Genomic DNA, 11,556 nt, shown 5'->3' with positions numbered 1-11,556 from the left:
CCAACCCCTACCATTCTGTGATTCTGTGAAATGTTTTGTGGAAGTTCAATGAATATACGTGTATTAGGTCAATATAACGTGTGCTGAAACAAAGATGGACACACACACTCCTTGGGGGAGCGATCTCCGTGTGTGTCCAGCACTGCAACAAAGAACACCTGCTTTCTAAAACTCCAAAATGAGTCTTGGAGAGTTTCTCTGACTGGCTTTCTCGGTGTCACCAGTTTCAGCTTAAACGGCACTGCAAAAAAGCTGGAGTTCGCTAAAAATCATCTTTCAAAAACCAAACACGTTAAAATAGCTGCTCGGAAAGGAAAGAAACAGTGCTGCTGAACTTCAAACTCGAGCAACAGATAAAACCATTTAAAAGGCGAGGGGGTTGTGTGGGGATGTGTGTCTTAAAAAAAAAAAATGCTTTGCCTCATTCCAGAGCACTGAAAGACAACATTTGGCTCTGTCTACTCCATGTTACCAAAGAAGAGCTCTTGAGACAGCTTTTCAAGTTTTATGTCAAGGAGAACAAGACAGCAGTGCCAACAGTCAAGCTTTAAAAGTATCATCTTTTAACATCCCTTCCCTCCAAAAAACAGACAAGAAAGGGCACAAAAATAGAAAATTGTGAGTAGCACAATGGACATACTAAGCTAAAATTGCAGACCATCTCCAAAAACAACTCTCAAATCCTAGATGTTATTTTAGGCTATGGTAAAAAGCGCAAAGATACCAGTCTCACTAGTGCCTTGGTACAAAAGACTGTCATTAAGCAGAATATGCAATAAGCTAACCCATTGTCATTGACTGATGAATTTGCGGGGCAGGGTGGAGGGAGGAAATGTTCAGGAAAATCAGCTATGCAGGTGGACATCTCCAAAAACTGCATTCATGCTGGTAGTCTGTGGAAGTAATTTTTCTACAGCAGTGAACAGTCATACCTAACAGAAACCACAAATTTTTATGCATCTCCTCGTATAAGCAAGAATTACAACTTGCAAGCTAGAGACAGAAGAGGTCAGCAGATCACCTTGTCTAGTTCTCTCAAAATTAAAGAACAATCAGCCGAGTATGTGCTTCTCCAATCCTCATCATAAAAGTTAAAAAGTGCTCTCTGGTCTGGTTTTAAGTGATTTTTTAGGAGTCCAGCAAATATTCCATGCATTCAGTTCAGGTCTTAACAACGCAGTGCAAATAAAAAAAGCACTTTTCTTTCTTTACATTAAGCTCAGTCCTCAAACAAGTCTCTGTAAGAGCACAGTAAAGATCCGTTTACTGTTGTTGGGAAGTTTTTCTACAAAGTAGGTGTATTTATAGTTGATTTAACTATACTGTGTTTTTCACATTTTTTCCCCCTTTTTTTTAAACAGTACATCATTTTTCCAGCCCTGGACAGAAGGTACACCACTTATCAAGAGCTTCTTGCGCATTGCACATTAATCAGATCTACTTAATTTGATAAAAATTAATCAGCATTTCTGATATCTGTGGGATCTCCAGGAAGGTCACCGGCCACAGGCACGCAGCAAACACTGTGACTTTAATACCTATCGTGGTGCCTTGTTAGAGAGATGGCAGCTGGGCCAATTCCTCCCTTTGTGCAACTTAAATTCAATAAGGCACTGCCACGATCAGCACCACGCTTAGCAAGGGAAACAAAGGTAATGGCACCTTGCAATCCCTCTGTCTGAATGCAGCAGCAGTGTGTAAAGTAGGAAACTTGCCATTCCATTTTTCTCTAAACTAAAAACATAGCGGGGTGTAACAACAACAGAGACCTGAACACCTTTTGCAATGGCTAGACGCAAGAAAGGAAGAGAGAAAGGATATGCTTTGTGATGAATCAAGTTCAGGCACAAAACATCCAAAGGGAACCTGCCTTAAGGGGGCAGGGGGAAGGCCAGTTGTGTTGGGTTTTTTAAGTTTACCACACACAGGCATCGTCGTTGAGCCCACTTTTAGAGAAAAGCACTGCCACTCTAGATGTTGAAGTTCATTAAGTCACCCAAAAAAATAATTAAAAAAAAGACTGAAATCACAAATAACATAATGCATTCCCTAAAGTAAATCTTTCTTTTTAGGGTTCCCTTCAAGTATGTTCTTAATGTGCTCTTCAAGGACAATCACTTCAGCATTAACAAAAACAAGAGGTCATGGTTCACTCAATAAATAACAGCAATAGTCGATAAAGCAACAATGGTTCTAAACAGGTATGTCTGAAGTTATATATATGCAAACACTGCAAGGTATGGTGTACTTACCTTGGGCCGGAAGTTGGTGGTTGGTCCTACGTACTCATGCTGGGCTTTCACGGTTCCCCAAGGATGGTGCATTTTGAAACATTCATTGCAATAGCTTGCACCACAGTCCATGCAGCTCTTTGTGGACTCTTGAGGTGGAGGTTTGCAGAAATCACACATAATGGCAATGGCTGCTCTAGCCGCCTGTCTGTATCTTTCCACAATAGTTTCCAAAGTAAAGTTGCGAAATAAGCCATTGATGCCACGTTCTCCAAGATCAATATCCCGCTGGCAACCCGGACAAGGAAATAGACTCGATCTAGGAGTCAGTGAATTGCGTTTTCTGCCTGTGTAGATACCAACTCCTGATTTAGGAGGAATATAAACAGAAGAGGTTTAGATTTTAAAGGGAGAAGCACTATAATTTATGAACCAACTCCAAACTATCATAGCACATCGTCCTACCCAGTACAGTACAAATTCATATGCAGTCTGCCAAGCCAAACACAATACATTTGCCATGACAAGGTAGTGTAATGTCTGAGTTCAGGGAACATTACAAACTACTACTCTAAAACTTAATTGTATGTTAAGATGAATTTAGCTGTTCCAATCCTGTCCTGGTCATCTAGTTTTGGATGTACTCAAGCTGCAGCCCTTCAAAACACTAAACAAAAAACCGTTGGGTTTAGGCTAACTAGCTGCCCTCTCATATTGAAGTGAAAGACGCTTACTGTCAGAGTGAGACTAGTTACTCCCAGACAAATATAGCCAACTTTGAGCTCCCTGAAGTTTGCTTTGGTTGAGTCAAACTTACCTGGCTCATTCCAAGAGGCAACATAAAAAAAAAATAAAGAGGAAAGCAAGAGGACATCTCAGACAAATCATTTAGTCAAAATATGCAAAGGCTGACTGGTCCATTGCTGAATGGCCTTGATAAAGGAGGGCTGCTAAGTAAGCCCTGCACTCCAAAGGGGGTGCTGAGAGGGCTATGTCTGAGTGATTCCTCTACCCTGAATTGGGGAACCACAGAGCTGCACAGTTACACAGGTATGGTATGCCTATCTCTTTTAATTTCAAAAGGGGGTAGCAGAGAAGCTGCACTCCCACCAAACAGCTACACACAAATTTCCCCTCCTCCCCAAAATAAAGTGATCAAAGGCTCAAGTAAAGCCACTTGGAGCCTGTTCAAGGGGATGGCTCACACAGACCCAAAAGCTATTCACAGGATAACATTCCTGAGGCTATCTAGGAAACAGGGAGTTCACCCCCATGTCTCATGAACTCACAGGGCACTTCTATCAAAACGTATTTCTGAAGCAGGCTAAGCCGGTGTTTAGGCTTAACATGTATCCTCTCAGCTTCCCCTAACAAAGAAACAAAAAATCACCCTCTGTAGCTGAAGCGTGGTTTTAAGATCCTTTTGAGAGGACTGCATGTTGGTACAACTAACAAATCTGTAAATGGAGGTACTGACATGCAGAATCATGCTCTGCAACTCACAGAGTTATAAAGCAGGTATGTAGCGCTGGGTGCAAGGGGGATCTCCTCCAAACCCACACACCCGATCACAAAGCAAGCACCTATTTATTACACAAAATACACATATTCACTAATTTGGGCTGGGTTATTACAATTAATTCTGGGGATAGGCGTGACTATGGTAATCATTTCCAGGAACCCGTAAGTCTCCTCCTCCTGGTGCTTGCACACTGCTATCTGGTGGTCGTCTATGGGGGTCTTCTGGATGAAGGCTCGCGGTCTTCTTCACTGTGTACTTTTCACCTTTGGCTTGGAATGCTGGGTTGGTTGAGGTCCAAACTACAAGACCAGTTCTAGCTAGATAGTTACATCTTACAGACAACAGGATTCCTGTTTTGTGTATTTGCTGCTTGTCACTGAGTTCTGGGCCTCTTGCTCTCTGGTTACTACGCCAATAAAGGTTTCATCTCCTTGCCTGCTTTTCCCATACCAAGATGTTTTAACTCTTTTGCCTGCTTTTCCACATCAGTATGACTTAAAGCTGAATTCTTAGTGTTGAAACTGGTTGTTCTTCAGAAAGGGAAATTTGTATCATCTCTATTTAGTTCGTACCTTCCCATCATTCATGTTGATGCTTCACTGCTTTCTGAACTGCCCTTTGATGCTATCCAAAAGACACTTGCCTTGTGCTGCTCTCCGGTGGCTGCTTCAGTCAACAATCCAAAACCTCCCTTCCTATCATGCCCCTTCCAGTCTCTTTAAGAACACCAAATCAACACTCGCATAAGGAACTAGTTCCTTTAAAAGTCTTTGAAATGTGCCCCATGATAGCTATGCGTAACTGTCAGCTAAGAAGCCACAACAGGACCATGAGTAAGTACGTACAAGCTGGCAGTCTCAAACTCAGGTGGTCTCACACCTTTCTCTAAGTTCTGAGCAGAAGAACTAGTCTGCATTTACAGAACAGTATGGGTGACTCAAGGCACCAGTATACAACTCTCTGCCTAAGGGAAACAGAGATTTTTTTTTAATTTTTTTTTTTAGTACTTACTTGAAGTGAATTAATTAGCCAAACTGCACATCCTGCAGTACCTGTAACTTGGCATACACAGCAACATACACATGCAATGCACAGCAACAGCAGTGAACCACAAACTCTACTTCTAATGTATGCTCCAAGCTAGCCCTGCACACAGGAACATAGAGAGATCTTATACACAGACCGTGCTAATTGCCTAAACAAAAAGATGATTTAGCATGCAGTGCCATGCAGTCAACAACTACAGAAAGGGAATTGCAGTACTTACATTTGCTAAAACTAAGAAAATAACGCTACAGTGTCATATGTACAAGGACTGCCTACAAGCAGTATGCTGTAGCAGAGAGCAAGCAATGACAAAGCAAGATAACAAGAGAAAAAAAAAAAAACCATGGTGCAGTGGTCAAGTTTAAAAATACAGTCTGAAATTCACATCTGGTAGCATGCTTTTGAAATCTGTCCCAAGTGGCTCAAATGCGGAAGGGGTGTTTGTTTAATGCAAAGGTGAGTTCAGCTGCATCCCAATGGAGGCCTTTCATTCTGCCCGTGGTGGACCAAAACAAGACCATCATCATGAGCCATGCTCTGCGAAGACTGGTGATACTCTGCTTATGGAAAGCAAACCAGTTATCAAGGAAAACTGCACATCTTCAGATGTCTCACCCCTTTTCACTGACAGCACTCTAAAAGCCTAGGGTTGTTTCCCCCCCCCCCATTTTAAACCCTGGAAGTTTACTTGCTCAGCTTCTTGGCTGCTCTGCCACTTCAATACCTGAAAGTATGGAAACATTCCCTTTTTGCTTAGCAAGTGTTAAAATGTTAATAGCAGGAATTAGTCTGCTTGCTGCTTACAGGATTTCTCCACTTGTATTTTAAAAAGAATGCATCACTGAAGCGATAAATTACTCAGAGCACTACTTTTCATATGTCTTGTGCTCAGTTTGCTAAAATTGTATTCTGCTTATACATAAAAAAAAACCACCCCCACAAAAAAACAGAGCAGCAAAACCCATGGATTTCGTGGTCATATTAGATATGTGGCTTAGAGTAACTTACTTTTCCCCGTATTCTGTTTCACACTTTGCCAATCTGGTTTACAACAAACAAGTATGTATTCTATGAAATATTAGGAATCATCACAATCAATTTGCCACTGTGGTTTGTAAACTTACCACTCCACTTGCAATGAATAGCTCAATCAGTAACTAAAAAATTAGAACAACATATGCTCATGCGTAGACTCCAAACTCATAAATATTAGGATACTCAAAGACTCAAGTCAAAGAGCAATCTTAAGTATGTCTTTTGAAGACCATGTTTACATGTCCTCTTCCCAAAGTGAGGTACCAACACATAAAATGTTGAAAAGCCCAACCTGCAGCTGATGGTTTGCCAAGGGTTAAGACATCTTAAAGATAAAATTGTGTTTTCCAAGTAAACAGTATCACCAGAATTCTATGGTTATGGAAGACATGGAAGTTAAATGTATGAGAGTTTAAAAAAGTAAAGATTTTAAAAGTCAACTGGATTCTCATAGAAGTTTTTTAAAAAATAAAAATGTATACTACCACCCTCCCAAACTCAGTTAATGCTTCTGGATGGATTTTTAGGAAGAAAGAAGAAAAATATGAGATAAGTCAGCAGCTGCAAAATCTCATGTTCAGATACTTTAATCTTCCCACATCAAGAGTGCTTTCTGCAAGAACAGCAGACAAGGACAGCTTTCCAAGAGCTTTGACAAGTGTCCTACAGTATCTTTGTTTTATGACACTTTCAGTCTTCAACTGAGGTAATTTAAACTTCCACTTTTGATTAGCACCTTTGTCCTCCACTGAGTGTGAAATTCAGATTTCTGCTTAGTTCAGTTCATGTCTTTCTGGAAGGACATAATATTTCTATGGATTGCTCATGTGCCTGCCAATATTATGGCAACATGAAGCTTTGGGGGTTTTTTTGTGTTTTTGACAGAGCATCACATCAAAACCAGTGACTGAGATGCTCTGACTAGCTCAGTTTTGGAAATCAGATGTACTTAAAACAAAGAGACTCTGGCTGTCCTTCACCCTGACTGTGTCACTAAGCACGCCAAACATTACCAGTGTATCAATTTAAAATATTGTTTTCCTCATAAATTCACATGCCATGCTAAATTGCCAGAACCACCCACTCAGATTAACATGGTATAAATTTCAATATGCCTCTTTAGCAATTTAAGCGGTCTCAGATAGTACCTTCCATTTAAAATCGATGGCCAACCATGACTCTAAATGTTACAAAGATCAATCTAATAATTACACTTCACTACCAGTAAGACAGCAGTTTTACTGAAACTTGAACATGTAAAGTCTTGAAAATTAAAACGTATGTGTTGGGGGGGTGACTGTTGGGTTTTTGTTTTAAAGGGAAGAGAGAACGTGCGTTTTTGCACTCATCAATGTATGTTCAGTCATGCAAACACACAAGAAAAAAAATATAATCCAACCCTTAACTAAATTCCAGTCCAGTTGACCTTTAAGTCAGTGTTAAACAGAATGAAAAGCTTTCCTTATAGAAGTCCTTTGCTGTACCTTTGCTCACTGCAAAAGCCATTTTGTGGACTTGACCACTGACAAAAAGCTATTTGCTAACCAACAATACTTAACTCGAGATCTAAATGCTAGGCTATCTCTAGCCAATACAAGAAGTGAAGCATTTCTACCTCTCCACCCAAAAGACCTCCTCTGTGAGGCTGCAAACAATGGACAGAAAGCTGTTTAGAAACCAAAAAGTTATATATACTATTGGTTTACAATGGTTCAAATGAAAAGCATCAACTGTTTTCTCTCCTGCGGCTGTTAAACTACTGCAGGGCTGAAAGGCAAGAATGTTTAATTTCCTAGCACATGAAACAACTGCAGTATTTCAGCAAAACAGAAAAAGGGAGAAAGAAGAGATTGGGGGAGGGGGACACACATAGGCAGGGAGAGATATTTGAAATATTCAGTTTCTGCATCATCTGTCAGTGCTGCACAAGTGTTAACATAACCACCTTACATGCTTTATTCTAATTACACCAACACTGTAATTACACTAACATTAAAGAAAATGGATTAGCAATAAGAAATATCCCTTATTTTCATTTTATATGCAATGTAATTTTTTAAAATAAAAAAATATTTGATATACCACATAAACAGTGAGTTTTTTTCTAAACGAACACATTAAATTTTAAGAAGCACATACATTCCATTTCAACTGAAAAATGGAGTTCTGCCAGTTCCAGCCTTTTACATTAAGATAAACAGTATTTGTAAATGCAAGCTGCATGTGCACAACAAATAGAGAATAGAAACGCCTTCTGGCATCTCAAGAATTTAAATGTCAAAATCATTTTAGATAGACGATACTCCTCACAGAGATAGCAGAGATTCCTTAAGTGAAAAAAAAAAAAAAAAAAAAAAAAAAAGGAAGGAAGGTGTCATATACATTTTCAAATGTAACAATAATGTCTTGAGAGTGACATGCCCTGCAACAAGCCTACCAGAAATTTGAGTGGTTTTTTGTTATACACGTGAGGCCCCACTTTGGATGTTTTCTTGTACATTTTCTCTCTTATGGAGCTGTTTTATTACAAATCCCCCTAGGGATCACAAAATCAATTAAGCAAAGCAATGCACACTATGTGTACATCAGATGAAAGATGGGAATAGTATAATGTAACTAGCAAGCTGGTTTAATGTCACTGGTACCAAACATCCAAGAGTCAATCTCACACCCTACACAGTGATGGACCTATAATGCCTGTAACGTCAGAAGCAAAGACAGCATAACCTGAATGTCCAAATGTATTCTTTAAAGCTCCCACTTCCATAGGCTTTTCATTTTTCAAATTTGAACTGAGATGGTAATTTTTCTGTGATATGCATCTGCCCAATGCTCTCCAGGGAGAAGGGGGGAAAGCCCATTATTTCCAAGTCTGAACACTGTCTTGCTACTCATCAAATAGGTGTGAAATCTCTAGGAAAGCATTCGTCTCGCTCTACTAGCACGTCAGATGAGGAGATAACACACAAAACTTCCCATCAGTTTGCTGGGGTGGTGGCAGACTACTGTGGATTTAAAGATTACAACCCCTGCAACAACCTGCATGCGTGTATCTCAGGGTGGACAGGGGTACCAAGAACGGGCCTTTCTTGCCCTGTTGTTTAGGGCGTAACTAAGCAGTAACACTAAACCTTGCGAGAAGGGCAGTAAACAACTACAGCAGCACTGTGAACTGAACTCTGCAAATCTAGTAGTAACTAAACGTCAGGTTCTCAAAGGAACCCTGCCTCCTCCGAGCACAGGTCAGACCGTGCCACAGCACCGTGTGCAGGCTGTGTCATGCTAGATCACCATTTCTCCTGTATGATGGAGAGCAAGATGGAGGGCAGATTTGGATGGGAGAAAAAGGGTGACCTCTTGTTTATGCTCCAGTACCCCCACACTTCACAAGTCATATTTTCACAGGGAGGTAAGGTCGCCCGTAGTGCGTACGCCACTCCGCAGGCACCCAACCTGGGTCTTCTAGGTCCATGATGTAACAACGTAAAGTGGACAGCTGCAGCAAAAATCTGTGACCACTTCAGTCCATGTGTACAATGCCATGCCACAACATTATGCTTACTGAGGAAAAAAGGGAGTAGACTTGAATTTGGGAGAAGGCAGTCACCAGTGGGCTCTCTTCATTCAAACTTCACATAACACTGCAGTTAGAGAGGGCTTAGAAAGCAGTTGGTGTATGTATGTAGAGCTAAACAGTGACTGTGAGGCTGTGCACCCCACGTCCAGAAAACAGGACTGTAATGAAGATAACCAGCCATTTGGTTTAGGGATTCCCTCAAATCATGGAAGCCTCAACCAGCCAAGCTACAGCAAACACAGCATTTGCTTATCCAACTGATTTGAGAGAGTACCAGTACTAAGAACTCAGGAGTTGTTTACAAGAAACGGGTGAAATAAAACACTCGAACCTGGAAAACTGTGAAGGGAGGATGAACGTTAGTAACACATGAAATGCGAGATTCGGCTTTAGGGTTTTTCTTGCAGGTGACTCTTCCAGAGCACCACAGAGTGTGGTTTGAAAGTGGATAATTGCATCAGAAGGAAGCCTAAAAGCCAACATGAGGTTTCTTTCAAAAAGTATAGCCTGCACAAAGTACTTTTGGTATATCTGTGTAAAAGTGGATTGACTAATCCATGGATTACAGAGACAGCAGTAAGAATCTTTCTAGTGTGGTATCACAAAGAACGTGAGGAGTCCTACAACTAAGCACTCCTGAAACTATGAGCAGACCACATGGAAGGAGACTGTTAGCATGGTCTTACAGTCGTCTCTCCTCCAATTCTGCAACTGTGCAATGATCATCATCTATGGAAAATGATTTATTGTAAGCATAATAAAATGGGCAGGACAAAACTATTGTTTGTGAAGTCTGCGGAGGCTCAGAAGGAAGTGGCAACTACTGAATTTAGGCTGGCCAAAACGCGAGAGATTCACCTCAACAGTACTACAGCCAGGCAATAAAACTGCTGAAATCTGCATCTCAAAACTACTGAACATGATGCTATTGCATCTCGATGTAACTGAAATACAGGAATAAACAAACAATGGTTACAAAGATTACAGGATGCCACAAAGACAAATCTATTACATATGAAATAAAGTGCATTGTCCTTAAAAATATTCCAATTGTTCTTACCACAGAATGAACAAGACTAGCACTATCCCCACGCCATCTCTTTAACTGTGTCAGGAGTACTGGGAAGACGTTTTACCAATGCAGATACCATTTAGCTCAAGTCAGTCTCACACATAAAATTAGGAACATGCACAAAAATTCTGATACGTACCTGATCTACTAAACCTGTCGAGTCTGTCCATACTAGGAGAAGACATTTTCATTCGAGGACTACTCTGATTGGAGGATTCAGAGCCCCCATCAGCAAACGAGTCTTCACACGCAAAGAGTATCTCTTTCACACATTTGTGACAAATACTGTGCTGGCAAGGAAGGATCAGCGGATGAGTAAATAATTCCTGGCATGATGGGCAGATGAGCTCCTTTTCGATACCCTTAATGGCAACCTTTGTGACAGAAAGAGGGAAAAACAAGTGTAAGAAACCATGAGCCAGCAAGACTTACTGCACAGCTGCATGTCTGTATGTCATCAACCCCAGCTCTGTAGAATAATTGCTGCACAGAGTTTTAGCTGGTTTGCGGCACTCCTCTGGTTAATACCACAAACAAATCTCAATTAACGTTTATGAAAACACTGACAACATTCATTTCTACTGAAAGGAACACTGCCACTAGGCAAACTCAGTTCATCTTTAGGTCATGTCTGCATTGCAGGGGAGGAAAGGAGAGGAGGGGAGTAGTCTTAATTCCACTTAAGGACCTAGCAAAAGGAGAGCAACCATACTTCTTAACAATAGGAATCCATACGTTTAACCCAGCTTGCTCGCTTGCTTTTCAAGAAGGGGGTGGAGGGGGAAATAAAAAAGAAATTAAGTGCCAGACTGGTTAAACAACAGGCTTTCCTGTCGGGTAATTCACATTTAAGGACTGAAACTGCCTTGACTTCATTAAGCTAATAGTTTGAGTCGGGAACACTATTTATTTATTTATTTACTGCACAAAGAGCAGCCCGTGGATCTATGCAGCTCCGCAGTAATTTAATGACCCCACAGCCATCTGGCACTGCGCTCTAAGGAGAGAGTATCTGTCCGCCGGGAGAGCCAGGGGCGCGGGAGAGCCAGGGCGAGTCCAGCCAAGCACCACG

General features: G+C 41.0%; 1 protein-coding gene across 1 annotated transcript; it reads right to left on the bottom strand.

Annotated features, from left to right (window-relative positions):
• Positions 1-2,252: 2,252 nt before the first annotated feature.
• On the bottom strand, positions 2,253-10,858 carry LOC114818323 (E3 ubiquitin-protein ligase TRIM36-like; the record flags this gene model as incomplete). The annotated part of the gene is made up of 2 exons (XM_029083662.1): positions 2,253-2,596; positions 10,624-10,858. Coding segments are annotated over 2 exons (579 nt in total), but the record flags the coding sequence as incomplete, so codon positions are not given.
• Positions 10,859-11,556: the final 698 nt, after the last annotated feature.

This window comes from Antrostomus carolinensis, unplaced genomic scaffold, assembly GCF_000700745.2.
Source record: "Antrostomus carolinensis isolate BGI_N321 unplaced genomic scaffold, ASM70074v2 scaffold12642, whole genome shotgun sequence".
NCBI lineage: Eukaryota > Metazoa > Chordata > Aves > Caprimulgiformes > Caprimulgidae > Antrostomus > Antrostomus carolinensis.
Note: the sequence above shows the minus strand (reverse complement) of the source record. Positions and strands in the feature narration are given on the sequence as shown.